The sequence below is a fragment of the Equus przewalskii genome, chromosome 2 (genome assembly GCF_037783145.1).
Source record: "Equus przewalskii isolate Varuska chromosome 2, EquPr2, whole genome shotgun sequence".
Classification (NCBI taxonomy): domain Eukaryota; kingdom Metazoa; phylum Chordata; class Mammalia; order Perissodactyla; family Equidae; genus Equus; species Equus przewalskii.
The window spans coordinates 61,337,640-61,353,870 of NC_091832.1; the positions used below are offsets into that span (position 1 = coordinate 61,337,640).

The following is a 16,231-nucleotide window of genomic DNA, read 5'->3' on the forward strand; positions in this document are numbered from 1 at the left end:
CTTTCATTAATTTATCTTTTCATTCTGTCTGATCCTTCATGCAAACTATCTCTAGACAAATGAAGTTATTGCTATTCCTATTATAAACCTTAGGAGTTTGTGGTTTCTTTCCACTAATTATACGATTTTCTTTGCCTGAATACCTTACCTTCTCTCACATTTCTTATATGCAAGTCCTGCCTTTTTTTAAGGTCCAACTCAAATGAGGCCTAGGTGGATATCATAGATCCCTCTTCTGAATGCACATAGCACTTTATACTTTTCCCATGCCACTTATTTTCTACCCAGGAATAACACCTCACATTCCCTGAAGCCCAGAAGGATGACTTACACACAATCAGTGCTCAATATACACTTGTTGAAGAAAAGAGTGTTTGGTTGCATTGAGCCATTTGTTTACATGTTCCATTGCAACTACCATATGAGATTGCTGGCTGAAGTTAGGGTTAATGTCTTTGTTTCCTGAATGAAATATTTGTTTTGTGAAGCTAATTATGGTATAAGGCAATTCAACTCACAACCTTGATCTCATCAGCCAGTCTGTTCTTCTTAACATTCTCAGACTTGTATAAAGGTCTGCCAACAAAAAGCATAAGGATGCTAAAACACTTAGAACTGTGTAGAAGAGGACAGATTTTGTTGTTATGTTTGAAGTTTTATTGAGGCAAAATCATCATTTAGTTATTTTCCTTGAACATCCAGTAAGTTACTCAGAATAAAAGAATTGTCTCCTAAACATGCCATCTCACTATTTTCCTTCTGATTTCAAACTTAAATATTTTATGGACCATAACAAATTAACATAGCTCGATTATGAAATGCCCACACTAAATCAGTAAGTGTAGATGATTGAGAGCAAGCTAAATATGCTGCCTACAGATTGCATTAGAGACTACTAAAGTTTGTCTCTGAGGGAATTTGAGAGAGCTAGTTTCTTTTCACAGAAGATCCTAAGAAAAATTTAGAATGTAAAGACAAAATGAGGTTTTGGTTCATTTCTCCATTTATCTGTCTAAATTGGGACAAAATTTCACATATTTTGTCTTTAGTGATTACAAGTATGGAAGACTGGGGTACATGTGTCACCTGGAAGCAAATAAGAATTGGTACCTATTTCACTATCTTTTGATCCTCAAGAAATGTACATTTATTTTCTCTCTAGGTAAAATAGTATTTGTAATGGATATACCAAAGGACTTAGAAATAAAAGCGAAAGCCTTCTATTATCAGCAAATGAATCATTAATTTCATGGTTCAATGAAATATATTTCACCATAAGCAAGTCAAGCATAAGTCCTTGCTGTGCTAAGTCCAATAGTCCAGAGGATAGCCTTGTAGGTTCCCATATCTGTTCTGGAACCATAATTCAGATGTTCCCCCTTCAGTCTGGATGACTTTACAACTTTTACCAAATAGTGCTTCTCCATAATGAGCAATCCCACTGATGGGGTACTGCTGCAAAAACTTTGACAGAAGAATCCCAGACAGTCTAAGGAGATTCTGTAATCACTGATGCTCTTGCTACTACCACGCTATTGCCTGTGGCATGAGTGTTGCTAGGTATGCCCTAGGGTCAGGTGGGTGCGGTTGTGCCTTTGGCTTTAGTCACTATCACACTTAGACTAGAGTCAGCTATTTCAGAGAGGTTGTTTTCCAGGTATTGTGGGAAGGGGAAGGGTGACTGCTAGTTCCCTTCCCTATCCATGGCTCTGTTCAGCCTAACCTGCTCCTCACCAGCTGTTTCTAATCACTCATACAGCTTCTTCCCCAAAATGTAAACAGCTGGAGAATTTGGGACAGTTTCCCTTGTTTGCTGCTTCATGGACCTAGAGCTTCTAGAGCTTCTTTTATCTGACCACTTCACTTAGTGGTCAGTGCACTTGACTTAGTTCAGATGCCAGACCGTACTTCCTCCGTCTTTCTACCTCTGTGATAGTTGTGCATTGTAACAACAGTCTTCCCCTACTGGTTCCACTCGCTTTTGACTCCCTCTCTACAGCAGAGTTCAAGTGTGCGTTTCAACAGCTTTCACTCAGAGGGAAGAAAAGATTAAATTCTGCTTTTCTTAGATACCTTTCCTATAGAAATATGGAATTTTAATTTACTAAAAGATGCTGACTTATTACAAAATACACTAGTTTATTCCATCCTGAATTCACTGATTGTATGTGCAAGAGTTTTCTCCTCCAGAAGCTATTCCACGTGGATTTTCTTTGCACTCTGATTTTCCCTGAATAGCAGACATTTCTACCTAAAATATGATTTTATCCATTTTTGGACTTGGAACAAAGAAGCACATACTATAAACAGAACAGTTAATGATTAAATCAAGAAATCCATCAGCTCTGATACTTTCCCCTCACGGATGTTCTAGTTTAGATCATTATCTAACCAGTGATAATTTCAGTTTTTGTTGAGAGAGTCCTGAAAAATTTGAGAGACAGTGAGGGGAAATCTAATGGAGTTGAATTTGTTGAATTAATCCAGTAGCTGCCTATCCCAAAGAAAGGATGCATATGCTTGTCCTTTAAGGGTTCTACATGTTGTGTTATACTTATTATTAGCCTGCTACATTTTCTTATATTATTTGATAAATATGACATAGGAATAGACTTCAATAGACGTTTGTGAGATGAAATAGTGCAATGCATAGCTCAATCAATAGAATTAAGATAACATTGTTTGGTCTTCCTTTTCTATGTGAACTATACGAGTGGTTTTTAAAAATTATTTCATTTCTTTGAATGCCCTTTCATGCTGTAAATATATTTGTTATGTTTTGCCTAGTTGGGTACACAATGAATGACCTAATTTTTGAATGGCAAGATGAGGCACCTGTACAAGTGGCAGAAGGACTCACTTTGCCCCAGTTTCTGTTGAAAGAAGAGAAAGATTTACGATACTGCACTAAACATTACAACACAGGTAGGGGTTGAGTATTCTTCATCACACTATGACTTGTGGTTTTATGATATTCAGATGTTTCTTAATTATGATGCTAGGTTAATTATTTTAACTATTTATAGATAAATGTTTTTGATGGTCATAGAGCAGAACATGGATTCATTTGAAACTACGGATGCTTTGACTCATTGCATATTGTTATGTAATTGATTTGCATGGGACTAAAGAAATGCTTGGTGTTCAATTATATTTGAATAATTTTTTTTCAAAAAGAGCCCATAGTTGCATAGTAATCACATTTCAAAAAAGTTCCTTTCGTTTCTGTGTGAGCAATAATATGCACTTTTGATCCTTCTTGGTCAGTAAACATTGTATTTGCTAATAAAATTGCTTTTGTGTTTTTAGGGCTTCATTTGCCTAAATTTATTTTTTGGCCACTATTTCATGCATTTCAAGGTATTGTTATTTAAGCACCTACTACTCACACTTACACAGTAGTCTTTTGCCTTTGAGAATAGTTATCAGATATTGTTATCAACGCCAAGGACTGAAAGACTTAATGTGATGTTTGCACATGCCTGATACCTATTCACTTCTCTTCATTTGGCACGGGCTATTCCTGTAATATCTATTTTAACTGCCAAACCTATTCTTACAAATTCCGTTAAACTGACCACAGTTGAGAAATCGCTCCAATGTGGTTAGTGCATGGCCACCCACTAACATCAGCTGCTGCTCTTATCATTTCTTTACACTTACTATGATGACTCTTGGGCCCAGCTTTTTCCAGAACTATTATCTGAACTTTCATTATACTATACGAGATCTCTAATCTCTTTTGCCTCCTTAGTCAATTCACAACATCTGGTGAAAAAGTAACTGCCACTTTCTTATCTCAAGAGTGAGGGTGGTATCTAATCTAGTAGGGAGTTCAAAGTTAACATCTCAACACAAAGATAAAGGGTGAGCAGGTCAATATCAGTGTTCTTGCTCAACTCTCTAGGGGTAGTTGCAACGACAAGCAACTTTTAGAGAAATGCTAAAAAGACTGTAAAGTTGGTTTAGGCTAGTGAATTAGTTTCCTAGGGCTGCTGTAACAAAGTACCACAACCTTGGTGGTGTCCTTTGCACATCTCTCCAAAACCCTCCTGTATCTCTCTCTCACTTATACTGTAAGCTGGCGCCAGTGGCTTGCTTTCTCATATATGACACACATTCCTGCATCAAGGCCTTTGCACTTGCTTTTCCTTCCGTCCATGAGCCTCTTTGCCCAAACTGTCCCAAACTTAATACTCTCACAGCCTTCGGCACTGCGCAAATACCAACTCCTCAAATGACTCTCCATAACAGGCGTATGTTAAACACCCAAATCCCCCCCTCCACTTCCTGCTTTCACTGTCTGAAATTGTATCTTTAATTTAAATATATCTTATGTATTATCTGTTTCCCTCATTACCATAAATTTGTAAAGCTAAAGATCTATTCTTTTTATTTCTATATTTCTGGGGTCTGCTGAAGTGCATAGGTGCTCAATAAATATTTATTGAGTAAAATAATAAAGAGTCACCTTGAACATGGAAAACTTGTCTGTACCTGTGAGGCTATTACAGCCTGCTCCCTGTGGCGGGAGGAGCAGATTTCCCTAAACAGGACAATTTTCCTTTAGGTCTATATCAGCAAGAACGCTTTTTTTCTTCCCAGCTTTATTGAGGTATAACTGACAAAATTGTAAGATAATTAAAGTGTCTAACACGATGATTTGATATACGTACGTCGTGAAAGGATTCCCCACATTAGGTTAACACATCCGTCACCTCACATATTTACCTTTTTATGTGTGTGTGAGAATATTTAAGTTCTACTCTCTTAACAAATTTCAGTTATATAATGCAGTGTTGTCAACTGTGGTCACTGTGTTACTCATCAGATTCTCAGAGTTTATTCATCTTATCATTGAATAATGCTTTTTAACAATTAAAAATATAATTTACTTACTACAGTTCAATACAGTTCAATGTTTTTTAGTATGTTTACAGAGTTATGCAACCATCATTATAATCTAATTTTGGGACGTTGTCACCCGAAAATATAAACCCTATATTCATTAGCAGTCATCCCCAATCAACAGCCTTAGGCAGCCAGTAATCAACTTTATGTCTGTAGAGATTTGTATTCTCTGGATGTTTCATGTCAATGGAATCACGCATGTTCTTTGTGACTGGCTTCTTTCACTTAGCATAATGTTTTTGGGGTTCATCTCTGTGGCAGCATGTTTCAATACTTCATTTCTTTTAATTGCTGAATAGTTATTTATATGGATATACCATATGTTGTTTATTCATTCACCAGTTGATAGACATTTGGGATATTTCCAACTTTTGGATATGAATAAGCCTGCTATGAACACTCATACATGAGTTTTTGTGTGGATTTATGTCATATCTCTTGGGTGTATCTTTAGTAGTAGAAAGCTGGATCATATGGTAAATCTATGTTTAACATTTTAAAGAACTGCCAAACTGTTTTTCAAAGTGATTGCACATTTTACAATCCCTCAAGCAATGAATGAGGATTCTAGTGTCTCCACATCCTAGCTGTCTTTGTTATTATAGCCATTCCAGTGGATATGAAGTGGTATCTCATTATGGTTTTGATTTGCATTTCCCTAACAACTAATGATGAGCATCTTTTCATGTGCTTATTGACATTTGGGTATCTTTTTTGGAAAAAGATGTTTATTCAGTTCATTTGCCTATTTTCTAACTGGGTTGTCTTTTTGTTATTGACTTGCATGTACTTTCTCTCAGTTGATGGGTTGTATTTTCGTTTTTCTAACTGTATCATTTGACAAGCAAAGCTTTTAATTTTGAGGAAGTCAAATTTATCATTTTTTTCTTTTATTGCTTGTGATTTTGGTATTGTATTTAAGAAATCATTGCCTAATCCAAGGTTACAAAGATTTACTCCTATGTTTTCTCCTAAGAATTATATAGTTTTAGCCCTTACATTTAGATCTGTGATCCATTTTGAGTATAGTATAAGATAGGGATAGAAATTCATTCTTTTGCACGTGAAAACAAAGTTCTCCCCAAACCATTTGTTGAAGAGACCATTCTGACCCTGTTGAATAGTCTTAGCCCTTTGTTGAAAATCAATTGCCCATAAATGATCATTTCCCGGTTTTCAGTTCTATTCCATTGATCCGTATATCTATACTTATGACAGTACTACACTTTGTGATTGGTGTAGATTTGTAGCAAGTCTTAAAACTTGGAAGTGTGTGTTCACTAAATTTGTTTTTTTCCCCCCAAGACTATTTTGGCTATTCTAGGTCCCTGGCATTTCCATGCTAATTTTAGGATCAACTTGTCAATTTCTACATAAAAGCCAGTTGGAATTTTGATAGAGATTGCAATGAATCTGTAGATCAATATGGGAAGGATTGCAATCATAACCATATTAAGTCTTCTGATTAATGACTATGAAGTGACTTTTCATTTATTTCTATCTTCTTTAATTTTATTAACTGTTTTGTATTTTTTAGTGTAAAAGTCTTGCGCTTCTTTTATTAAATTTATTTCTAAATATTTTATTCTACTTGGTTTATTGCAAATGGAATTGTTTTCTCAATTTAACTTTTGTATTATTTATTGTTTGTGTATAGAAACACAATTGATTTTTGTATACCAACAGTGTACCTGTAACCTTGCTGAACTCATCAATTTAAGTAGATTTTTAGTGAATTCTTAAGGGTTTTCTATATACAAGGTAATGTCTTCTGCTTATAGAGAGAGTTTCGCTACTTCCTTTTCAATTCTAAACGACTTTTATTTAATTGTTTGCCTAATTCTCCTGGCTAGAATCTCTCAGTATAAGTTTTAATAGAAGTGGCAAGAGGAGACATTCATGCAAGCAGACAAGAATAAAGTGAAATAATAGGCTTTTAAGTACTTCAACAAGTATGAAGTGTTAACCAAATGTGAAGTAATAAGATTACACACTGTTTTCTGAAACAGTGCAGTCTTATATTACCGTGCTTCTAGATCCTAGCAGGAAAATATGAAAAAATATTTTTTAGAAACCAATTTGCATACATGATTTAGGATCTCATTTAGTTGTAATTGAAAATTTTAGGACAAAATTATTATGAAAACAAAATTGTGACATTTGATGCCATAACAAAGACCTGTTTTTACCAATTACTGCATTTATTTTGCGATCAATTAGGAAAGTTTACATGTATAGAAGTGCGATTCCATCTTGAGCGACAAATGGGATACTATCTGATCCAGATGTACATTCCTAGCCTCCTGATCGTTATTCTGTCCTGGGTTTCATTCTGGATCAATATGGATGCTGCTCCAGCCAGAGTAGCTTTGGGAATAACGACTGTGCTGACCATGACCACACAGAGTTCAGGATCACGAGCTTCCTTGCCAAAGGTAAGTGCACTAAATGTATATGTACACATATTTGCACAACTATTTATTTATATATATATAATAATTATCATTCCCAATTTTTGCCAGATTTTTCCAATAGTATTTATTATTCATTACTGATTTTTGAAGTAATATATGATCAAGGCAGAAAACTTGTAAAACTTAGAAATAGATGAAGGAAAATAACTCTACAAACAAATAATGTCTTTTATTTGCAGTTTGTGTTATGACCCTCAATTATTTAAACATCAATAATATACTACAGAATTTTTTATTTATAGATTTTTAAACATTTAGGAATATATCAAACATGTATGTACATTGAATCTATATGGTAACTTTAAATGGCATCTCAAAATTCCATTGTATGGATGTGCCATAATAATTTACTTACTATTAGGACTAACACATTAGTGAATATTTATGTAATGAACGTTATGTACATGAATATATGCATGTGTATATACACATACATGCACAGATATATATAGCGGTACATATATTTTGCATTATTTTCTCAGTATAAATTCTTAGACCTGGAATTGCTGCACTGATAGCTGTACATACTACTGATATATATTGCCCATTTCTCTCCAAAGAGATTTATAGCAATTATACTCCCAGAAATATTGCATGAGAGTGCCCACGGTTCTGCACCCTGGGCCAAATATAGTATTTATTATTTGTTTGTTTTCCTCTAACTTTTAATTAGCCATAGGTCAATAAAAAGGAGACATCTCACACCATGATTTTAGTCCATGCTGAGCTGTCAGAATTAAACTAAAACTGTTCCCTCTAAGAGGTTTGTAAAAACTCAATATTTTTCTTCACAAGACTTAAAGAAAATTATTTTCTTCTCCTAAATGACTTCTAAGAAAGAAATTTCTGCTATCTAAATTAAATAATCCTGTCTAGCTTCCAACAAGCTTCACTATTATTTTCATTACAATGATATTCTTCAATGTAATAAAATTGAATTAACTTTTCTTGTACATTTGATGCTATGTACCTGCCATGCCAAGTAAATTATAAATCTGCTGTCATGGTTCCCTTAACTTTTACTATGAACTTCATTCTGTAATTCAATTTATTAGATTAAAATGTCTAAATTAAAAGTTGATGACAGGACATTTTATTATTAAAAATGTTACTTAATATAGGAAGAACTTGGTATTTAACAGTGCTTACTCTGTCTTGCTAAGATTTAATGGTTGTCTTTCAAAATAAGGTTTACTTTTATTAACATTTAATTGTATTTTCAAAATGAGCCATATCAACTAGTGTTTTATAAAATATTGTGCAAGTAAAAATAATAAATCTGCTTATAAGGTTAAACTAATAAGTCTAAATGCTTATTTATACCTGTACAGATGTCTCAAGAGCTCTGAGTAACAGTTGAGTTCCCATAGTCAATTTGTAAAGGAAATTGTCAGTTACTTATTGATTTTTTTCCATTGAGCATTCAGTTATTTATTAAACAAACAAGGGGGTACAAAATGTTTATATTCCTTGTTTTTTTAATTTAAATTTTTTTATTAACATACAGCATTATATTAGTTTCAGGTGTACAACAAAGTGATTCAATATTTTAATATGTTATGAAATTATCACCACAATATATCTAGTTACCATCTGCCACCATACAAAGTTATCACAGTATGATTGACTGTATTGCATATACTGTACATTGCATCCTTGTAAGTTTTTGTTTTATGACTAGAAGTTTGTATCTCTTAATCTCCTTCACCTATTTCGCCCATCCCACCACCCCCTCCCTTCTAGCAACCACCAGTTTGTTCTCTGTATTTGTGAATTTCTCTTTTGTTTTCTTTGCTCACTTGTCCTGTTTTCTTAGATTCCACATATAAGTGAAATTATATGGTATTTGTCTTTGTCAGATTTATTTCTCATAGTGTAATACTCTCTAGGTCCATCCACATTGTCTCAAATGGCAAGACTTCATTGTTCTATAGGTGACGAATATTCCTTTATATATATATATATACCACATCTTTATTCATTCATCTATCAATGGACGCTTAGGTTGCTTCCATATCATTCTGGTTTTGATTTGCATTTCCCTGATTATTAGTGATATTAAACATCTTTTCATATGTCTGTTGGCAATTCGTATGCCTTCTTTGGAAAAATGTCTATTCATGTCCTCTGCCACTTTTTAATTGGATTGTTTGTGGTTTTGATAATGAGTTGTATGAATTCTTTATATATTTTGGATACTAACCCCTTATCAAATATAGCACTTACAAATATCTTCTCCACCAATACATTAAAAGGATTGTACACCATGATCAAGTGAGATTTATTCCAGGGATGCAAGGATAGTTCAACATCTGCAAATCAATCAGTGTGATGCACCACATTAAAAAAAGGACAATGATCATCTCAATATATGCAGAAAAGTGTCTGAGAAAATTCAATATCCATTTATGATAAAAACTCTTGACAAAGTGGGTATAAAAGAAATGTACCTCAACATAATAAAGCCCATATATGACAAACCCACAGTTAACATCGTACTCAATGGTGAAAAGCTGAAAACTTTTCCTCTAAGATCAAGAAAGAGACAAAGATGCCCACTCTTGCCACTTTTACTCAACATAGTATTTGAAGACCTAGCCACATCAATCAGACAAGAAAAATAAAAGGCATCCAAATTGGAAAAGAAAAAGTGAAACTATCACTATATGCAGATGACATGATACTATATACAGAAAACCATGAAGACTTCATCAAAAAAATATTGGAACTAATAAATGAATTCAGTAAAGTTTCAGGGATATGAAATTAATATACATAAATCTGTTACATTTGTATACACTAATAACAAACTGTCAGAAAGAGAAATTAAGAAACCAATCCCGTTTACAACTGCATCACAAAGAATAAAATACCTAGGAATTAACTTAACCAAGGAGGTGAAAGACCTGTACTCTGAAAGCTATAAGACACTGGTGAAAGAAATTGAAGATGACACAAATAAATGGAAAGATATACTGTGCTCATGGATTAGAAGAATTCATATTGTTAAAATGTCCATACCACTCAAAGTAATCTACAGATTCAATGCAATTTTCACAGAACTAAAACAAATAATCTTAAAATTTTTATGGAAACACAAAAGACTCTGAACAGCCAAAGCAATCTTGAGAAAGAAGAATGATGCTGGAGGTATCACACTCCCTGATTCCAAACTATATGACAAAGCTATAGTATTCAAAACAGTATGGCATTGACACAAAAACAGACAGATAGATCAATGGAACAGAATAGAGAGCCCAGAAATAAACCCACACAAATATGGTGACTTAATCTATAACAAAGGAGGCAAGAATATACAATGGGGAAAAGACAGTCTCTTCAATAAATAGTGTTGGGAAAATTGGACAGCTGCACAGAAAAAAATGAAAGTAGATCACGTTCTTACAACATATACAAAAATGAACTAAAAAATGAATTAAAGACTTAAATGTGAGACTTGAAACAATAAAACCTCTAGAAGAAAACATAGGCAGTAAATTCTTTGACATTGGTCTTAGCAATATTTTTTGGATGTGTCTCCTCAGGCAAGGAGAACAAAAGCAAAAATGAACAAATGGGACTAGATTAAACTAAAAACCTTCTACATAACAAAGAAAATCATCAACAAAACAAAAAGGCAACGTACTGAATGGGAGAAGATATTTGTTCATTGATTTTCCTCATGAGCTAAACAGAAGTGAAATCTCATTCACTCTCTAAGCTGTCAACCAGAAAGAAGAGTTCAAAATGCTCCATTTCAGGATGCCACAGCTTCTGTGAGGCACAGCACAAAGGCATTTAGATGCAGCGATTAAGGCAGAATTGGGAGAACGTGGAGATCTGAATGTAGGAAGCAGAAAAAAGAAAGCAATAAATTAAAAATGAGAATAGGGACATAAGTTATTTTTTAAAAGGAAAGAAAGGTCTGGGATGACTTCATACTTTTTTTCAGGAAATAGGAAAGATTTTTTAAAAGGCATTAATTTCACCATGATTTCAAGGAAGAAATGAATTTTCAGTCATGAGTTCAATTATACACGTAAATGTATACAAAACCTCTGCATCTCTCAGATTGTAGAGACAATGACCACTGGAGATGTGATAGATTTGATTCTGACCCGCAAAAAGGAATTGATTAGTAAAGTGGGATCTTTTTCTCTTTTTTTTTGTAAGGAAGATTGGCCATCAGCTAACATCTGTGCCAATCTTCTTCTATTTCATGTGGGATGCTGCCACAGAGTGACTTGACGAGCAGCGCTAGGTCCAGGGCCAGGATCCGAAACTGTGAACCCTGGGCCATTGAAGCAGAGTACGCAAACTTAACCACTAGACCACTGGGCCAATCCCAGCAAAGTGATATCTTAAGACAAGGTGACTGTATCATCTTAGGCTTTGTGATAGTAAAGCAATGGGAAGTTGAGCATATTCCATTATGCACAGTAGAATTCAGGAAGGCAAATGCTGAAGTCGTAGGATAAACAATAAGAATTAACCTATTGGATGAGATCATTCAAAAGAGTAGAAAATCTCTTGAAAAATGCAATTCTAATTCTGTGATTTTGGGGGGCTAGAAAGAAGCAGCAAGGGCTCACACTTGCATTTAGGAACAGACGCCTGAAACCATGCACCTTAAGATCTGCTATTCTCATCCTCACAAAAGAACCCTGAGATGCTTGAAAGTCTTGGCACTGAAACATTCACCATTCTCCTGTTGGTAAAATCTAAGAAGTATGAAAGCAAAAATTCAGGAGAGCAATAAGATTATCAGACATAGGAGGGAGAAACAATAAATCATTAATTTATGATAATTGCAGAGTGTTTTGTCCAGACTCTGTCCAAGGACATCTTTTGTAGGATAAAAAGGAGCTTGGAAATCAGCAATTAAGACTCAGGGTAAAAAGTCTCAAAGAATATCCCTTAACTAGCACCTTGAGAAGTGAGCTGAAATTCCTCTCTGATATTTTCTGTTGCATTTGCCTCTACAGTGTCTTGATAAATCAAGCATGTCAGAGCTCAAAGCAGAAAGAGTCAGGCGATTATTTCTTGGAACTTGGAGATATTTGACATTTCTGCAGTGCCTGCATCAGGAGGCCAGAAGAGGGTGACAACACATTCTATTGCCAGCAATTTTTCAAAGTTGTATAACTTTAGGAACACTTCCTAACACTGTGTGCTTGGAGGAGAATGAGTGAGAAAAAATGGCAGTGATCATGGAGCCATATCATGGAGAGTTTTATAGACTTTGCTAAGGATTAGTTTTATTTTGGGTGGATTTTGGAAGGATTTTAATAAGAGGAGTGATCACTCTTACTTCCATGTGAAGATCAGATAGAAGAGATACAAGTGGAAGCAGAGAACCTACCAGGGAAACTATTGTCCAGCGCAGATGATGGTCTGGCTGGCTTGGTAGTAGCAGAGGTGGAAAGTAGCAGATGGATTAAGAAAGAGGTAGATGTTTTGGGGAATAATGTGTTTGGAGGTGAAATAGACAGGATTTGCTTACGAACTGGACGTTGAGGATTACAGGAAAGGCAGGAGTCAAGGGTGGCATTAGAGTGAGAAACTGGGCAAGTAGTGGTGACAGTTACTCACGGGGGAGTTTGAGAGAGATAACTGATCTGTGGTTGAGTGAGTTAACTTTGAGATGTTTATAAGACAACCATGTGGAACTGTGAAAAAGTCAGAACTTCCAAAGTTCTGACCAGGGACACCTAAGCCTCAGACTTCAGAGAGTAAACTATAGATGGATAGGGAAGCAGACCAGAGATGAGTTTTCTAAGAATAACAGAAAGACCGAAAAGAAGGCAAAAGAAGATGTATTTGTGGCCGCCTCTCCTCTTCCTACTGGAAAAAGACATAAGTATTCAAAGCCTCCTCTGTCTTTTCCTCCTCCAGGACCATCTCTCCCCTATACACAGACTAGGTTAGACAGTTTAGTTAAGGGCAAGACCCACTCACCCTAAATCTTTTCTCCCAAACTCTTTGAGATCACATTTTGTGATTTTTTTTTTTACAGGTGGAAAAGCAATCCTTCTTGGGAGAATTAGGTTTTAACAGGGGTAAAAGAGAGGATAATAATAGTCGTCCAATTATTTTTGAGTATATATTTGATTTGCATTAATACCTAATTAAGATCTTGGCACCAAGGGAATTATATTTTTTATTAAGTCTGGAATGGGTAGGAATAGAGAAAATCAGTAGAAGGGACAAAATGAAATTTTAATTTGGAAACTACAGGTTCTAGAAAGAATCCACATTAGGGAACTCTGGGAATACATTGGATATACAGCAATATTACATACACCTTGCCCTTTCTTTTCCACTTCTAAAGATTAATCATTCCCTGTTAGAGACCTACTCCCCTCCTTTTTTTTTAGTTCTGTTTCATAAGGACAAGCTTTGGTGCATGTTTTCTGTTTTGTATCACCTGCAGACGTACACAAGCATCACCATGTACACACTGGTTTACCTTTTAAAAAATGAGCTTCAAAACTATTATCACATCAGAGACCTTTGCACTTAGCATGTTAAACAGACATGCATGCGCACACACACACACATTCACCCAGCCAGAAATAAACTTGGCAGAAGTGAGGGAACCTCTCTGGATTCCAAATTCATTAAAACCCTAGCTCTTAACACAATATATCGGGAGATTCATGGGGCTGTAAGGACTGTTTGAATGCAGTTGGGTTGCAATTATTCTGTATAACAATCCCTGAATCTCAGTGGTTTACCACATTTGTTCTTACTCAGAGGCCTTTGAGTTGCCTCTGCTTCTTCTGGGCTTACCAGAGATTGGCTGATGTAGGTTGGGCTTGGATCTAGGCTGCAGAGTCGGTCCAGGTCTGTTGCCTGTGTCTCCCCACTTTGTGACTACAGCTACCGGTAGCATGCTCTTTCCATGGGTAGTGCAGGAAAGCAAGAAGGCGAGCAGAAACATGCAAAGTTTTTGCCCAGAACTGGCACACAGTCACTTCTGTTCTCATTGCATAGGTCATACTAGTCTCCTAGCCAAACCCAAAGTCAAGGATGGGTAGGGAGTATACTCCACCCACAGGAAAGCCTTGGAGAAAAAGGAGGAAAAAAGGGATTGTCAACAAATAATCTTATCTACTTCAGAGACAAGGATTTGCTAAAACTTTCTGTCTTCTTTCTTAGACTGGTCTCTGCCATATTAGTACATATTAAAGAAAACAGGAGGGGAAGAAAGGATAAAGAGAGGAAAGAAGGAGAAATCCTTGGAAGATTCTATGTGGATTTCTCTCACTCTGCCCCCACCACTATGGCCATCTCATTTAGAACAGAGCTACTAATCATTAAAAAGTAAGAAATATTTGAAATGTCAAAGGTGGATAATCAATGAAATATTTCACAATAGCTCGGAAGCCTATAGCCTATGAAAATTGCAAATCCTGCACTAAAAGCTGTTTATCCTAAACAATTTCCTCTCATTTTTTCCCTCATTTATTTGTCTGTGAAACCCACCAGAAGTAGCTTTCTGGGAGGACAAATTGTCTTTTATGTATTTCTGTCCTCAGAGCCTAAATCACTACATAATATGTATCTATTGAGTAAATAGTATGCTCATATTTAAAGACAATGTGAGCTTTTAAACATTTACTTAGTACATAGTCTTAACTTGAAAAACAAGAGTATGTCATTTTTTTTACCTCTGCCTAAAGAGAATGTAAAAACTCAATTGAATTACTCTACTTAGGCAGAACCATATTTTTCCTCTGAGAATCACCAAACTAATGAAAAAGTATTTAAATATAGTGTATATATATATATATATATATATATATATATATATATATATACCGTATAGTATAATAAAAATAGTGGTTCTTAGAAAATATAACAAAGATAGCTTTCTTATCAAGTTTTTATTCTTCATAAAGACACCAACTGTAGAAGTGGTTACAACTATTAGAAATAAAAATTGAACTGTATGTTTTTATTTAGATACCATGATTATGTGGGCACACAAAGATCTATGTGGCATTACACTAAAAACACAAGGAATAGAAAGAAAAATGAAGGATTTGCATTCATTGTCATGTTCTCATCTAATTAATTCTCATTCTTCTCAAAAAATATGTTTTCATTCTTCTTTAAAACACAGCTTGAAGTTTTAAAAGATAATAAGTTGTAAATGTTAGCAGTAATGTAAATGAGGGAAAGAGGATTATATAATAATCAGGTTTTTCTATTAATATAGCAATTAATAATTATTACTATCAGTAATGTTTTGGTCCTCACCATTTAAATAGAAGATTTTAGTGTCTATTCAAGATACAGTTAACTCGAATTACTTTAATAAAGTTCAGTACAAATATAATGCAAGTGGGTTCATTTTTACTTTATTAATGTGACAATATATTTAACAAGCAAATTTAACTTTATAGTACAATATGTGACATGAGAAATATATTTAATTTAGTCTTAAAAAATTTCATTGAACATACAAATAATTTGGTTCCATATTACATTCTCTTAGGGAAAAGAGAGAAAAAAAGGCACAAAAAGAAAACAATTATTTATTCATACCCTTTTTATTAAAAATCACAAGATGTAATGCATGTGAATGTCATCCAATTTTATTAGTCATTTATCTAATATCTGTAAATAGAAAATACCTAAACATAGGTAGGCCCTATAATAAGAACAATAGAAATTGATAAATATCTCTGGTTCTACATTTGATCTTAAAACGTACATTTACTAGACTTACTAGATCTTATTAAGCTGAAAATTAACAATTATCAAACATGTCCTTTCTAGTTGACATAGAGACAGCCACTGCATAAATTCTTAAGTCTGATGGCACAATTAGGAAAAAG

At 34.6% G+C, this 16,231-nt stretch overlaps 1 protein-coding gene across 2 annotated transcripts in view; it reads left to right on the forward strand.

Annotated features, from left to right (window-relative positions):
• The window catches only part of GLRA3 (glycine receptor alpha 3), a 184,555-nt gene that overhangs the window by 136,812 nt on the left and 31,512 nt on the right, over positions 1–16,231 (forward strand). For both annotated transcript variants that reach the window (XM_008536471.2, XM_008536472.2), the window contains exons 6-7: positions 2,788–2,925; positions 7,132–7,346. In XM_008536471.2, the coding sequence (XP_008534693.1) occupies positions 2,788–2,925; positions 7,132–7,346 (353 nt within the window). The remainder of the gene's footprint in view (positions 1–2,787; positions 2,926–7,131; positions 7,347–16,231) is intronic.